Raw genomic sequence first — 2224 nt, 5'->3', positions numbered from 1 at the left:
AATAAATGAAAGTAAATGACTAATATCACATACGTTTTATGTGGCCAATAACTCCCGTGACAGCTCGGGTCATGCCAATTCCTATTCACGGGCTCACAACTTTTGGTTCCTAAAAAAGCCCTTGGTACCCTATATATAAGAACCAATTATATATTCCACAACCATGTGATATATAGTGTGAAGTGACAAATAATTTCTAAATCATAGGTAAAATGGAGATGGGAAGGAAGATGATGGTGGTGGTGGTTTTGGTTATGGTACTATTGGAAGGGTCTAAAGCATTGGAGTTGTGTAACATAAATGAGGATGGTCTAATGGCATGCAAGCCCGCAGTGACTGCACCGAACCCGGTCACGCCTACACCGGAGTGTTGCCAAGCTCTTTCAGGGGCTGACTTGACATGTTTGTGTTCTTATAGGAACTCGTTCATTTTGCCTTCTCTTGGGATTGATCCTGATCTTGCCATGGCACTCCCTGCCAAGTGCAACCTCACCCCTCCTACCAATTGCTAAGGTATTTTCATAATACATGCACTTAAATTTTAAATGGTAACATTGACCAGTTATTTTGTGGATATGAAATCAAATGAAACTTGAAACAATTCAAAATATTATTTAATGCACAAAATCTGTATGGTGTGATAGGACGTCCAAGATATATATAAATATAAATATATATATATATATATATATATATATATATATATATATTTATTTATTTATTTATTTATTTATGGGTCTCATAAGAAAAATAAGGCTCGCTTAGTTTGTAGTTCTAAAAACAGTTTTCAAGAATTCAAAGAACAAAATATTGTTTTGAGAACTATAAAAGGCAGTTCTCTGAAAATACAAATATTTTTTTAACTGAGTTTTCAGAAAATTGAATCGAGTTTTTTTTGTACAATTTTTAAAAAATAGAAAACTGTTATCAGAATTATAAATTAAGCACGCCCATAAAGTTTGTGAATGATATTACAAAATGCACGAGTAGAGATCAAGTGGTAGTCGGTTGGTGTCTCAATATCAATTTTAATGAAAATAATTATTATGCACACACACCCACACAATGAGGTTTGTGTGTGTGTAGGGATTATTTATAATGTGTTGAATTTTGTTGAGTTTGTGTTGTTGTTTCAGGTATGTAGATGACTGCAGGTAGCCTTTCAATTGCTTCGTGAAAGGTTTCAATTTCTGGTGTTGGATCAAAGTAGAAGACTCGATGAAATATCAATGTAGTTCGAAGTAAATTAGCCACGCACCAACAGAATTGATTTCCTGCGTCAATAAAACTCATTGTTTCAAAGAATTAATTAGTGTACGCGTCACATTTATCCTACTAGAATTGTTGTAACCCCTTGCATTTAATGGATTTCTCTTCTTGTTTGAGCTTAAAAAAATATTTTTTGTGTTTTTTCGTGTTTGATTGTCCTAAAATATTTACGAAGAAAAAATATATTAAAATAAAACAAAAATAACCTATTCAACAATTTTTGACAAGCTATTTTAAACTTATTTTATTTTCGACAAGCTATTTTACAAATCTCACTTGATAGACTTGCACACTGAAAAATAAAAATAAAAGAAAACAAAGGTAAGTACTCTTATCAGCTTAATCATCAACTAATCAGTAGAAGATATTCATGCCAACAACAAATTATAAACAAAGTAGATATATATTATTGTATAGAATTTTATAATTAATCACACATATTATATATATATATATATATATATGCACAATATACTCTATGGCCGGTGTTCTTGTCGTTGAATCTTGATCTCTTTGAGTTTCTTCCTCTTCACTGTCCGTATTCATCTTTACCCTCTTCTTTTGTAGTGTTGTGTTTAATTTTTGCAATTTGCCCTTCCGCCCTCACAACAATTTCAACTCTTGTTATTGTTGATGATTGGGGATAACAATGGGCTGTCATGGGCGGGTGTACCCTCCCTGTCCCGGTTAAAAGTCTCCATCCAAAACTAACTAAATATGGTACCTTCCAACTCCATCCCCCTATTCAACTTTTTTTTTTTTTCCCGGGGGCACCCGCCCCACCTCATTTATTCCCAAATTTTCTCTATTTATTATTATTTTTTTTTTCCTCTAATACAATTATATAACTATTAAAATTTTTTATAAAAGTTCAAAATTACAAACATTCCATAATGACAAAAGTACTAGGTAGACCAAAACTAATCAAACCAAATTACTTTGTTCCAAAACAACA

At 32.3% G+C, this 2224-nt stretch overlaps 1 protein-coding gene across 1 annotated transcript; it reads left to right on the top strand.

Annotated features, from left to right (window-relative positions):
* Positions 1-212: 212 nt before the first annotated feature.
* On the top strand, positions 213-512 carry LOC132309334 (putative lipid-transfer protein DIR1). Its single transcript, XM_059807652.1, has one exon. The coding sequence runs from the start codon at positions 213-215 to the stop codon at positions 510-512; it is 300 nt and encodes a 99-aa protein (XP_059663635.1).
* The last annotated feature ends 1712 nt before the right edge of the window (positions 513-2224 follow it).

The sequence above is a fragment of the Cornus florida genome, unplaced genomic scaffold (genome assembly GCF_030987335.1).
Source record: "Cornus florida cultivar Cherokee Brave unplaced genomic scaffold, ASM3098733v1 CherokeeBrave_3.0.0_Hap2_Chr05, whole genome shotgun sequence".
NCBI classification, from domain to species: Eukaryota; Viridiplantae; Streptophyta; class Magnoliopsida; order Cornales; family Cornaceae; genus Cornus; species Cornus florida.
This window is presented reverse-complemented; position numbering and strand designations above follow the sequence as displayed.

Coding starts and splice junctions, on each gene's coding strand:
- LOC132309334 (XM_059807652.1), top strand. CDS start 213: ATGGAGATGGGAAGGAAGATGATGGTGGTGGTGGTTTTGGTTATGGTA.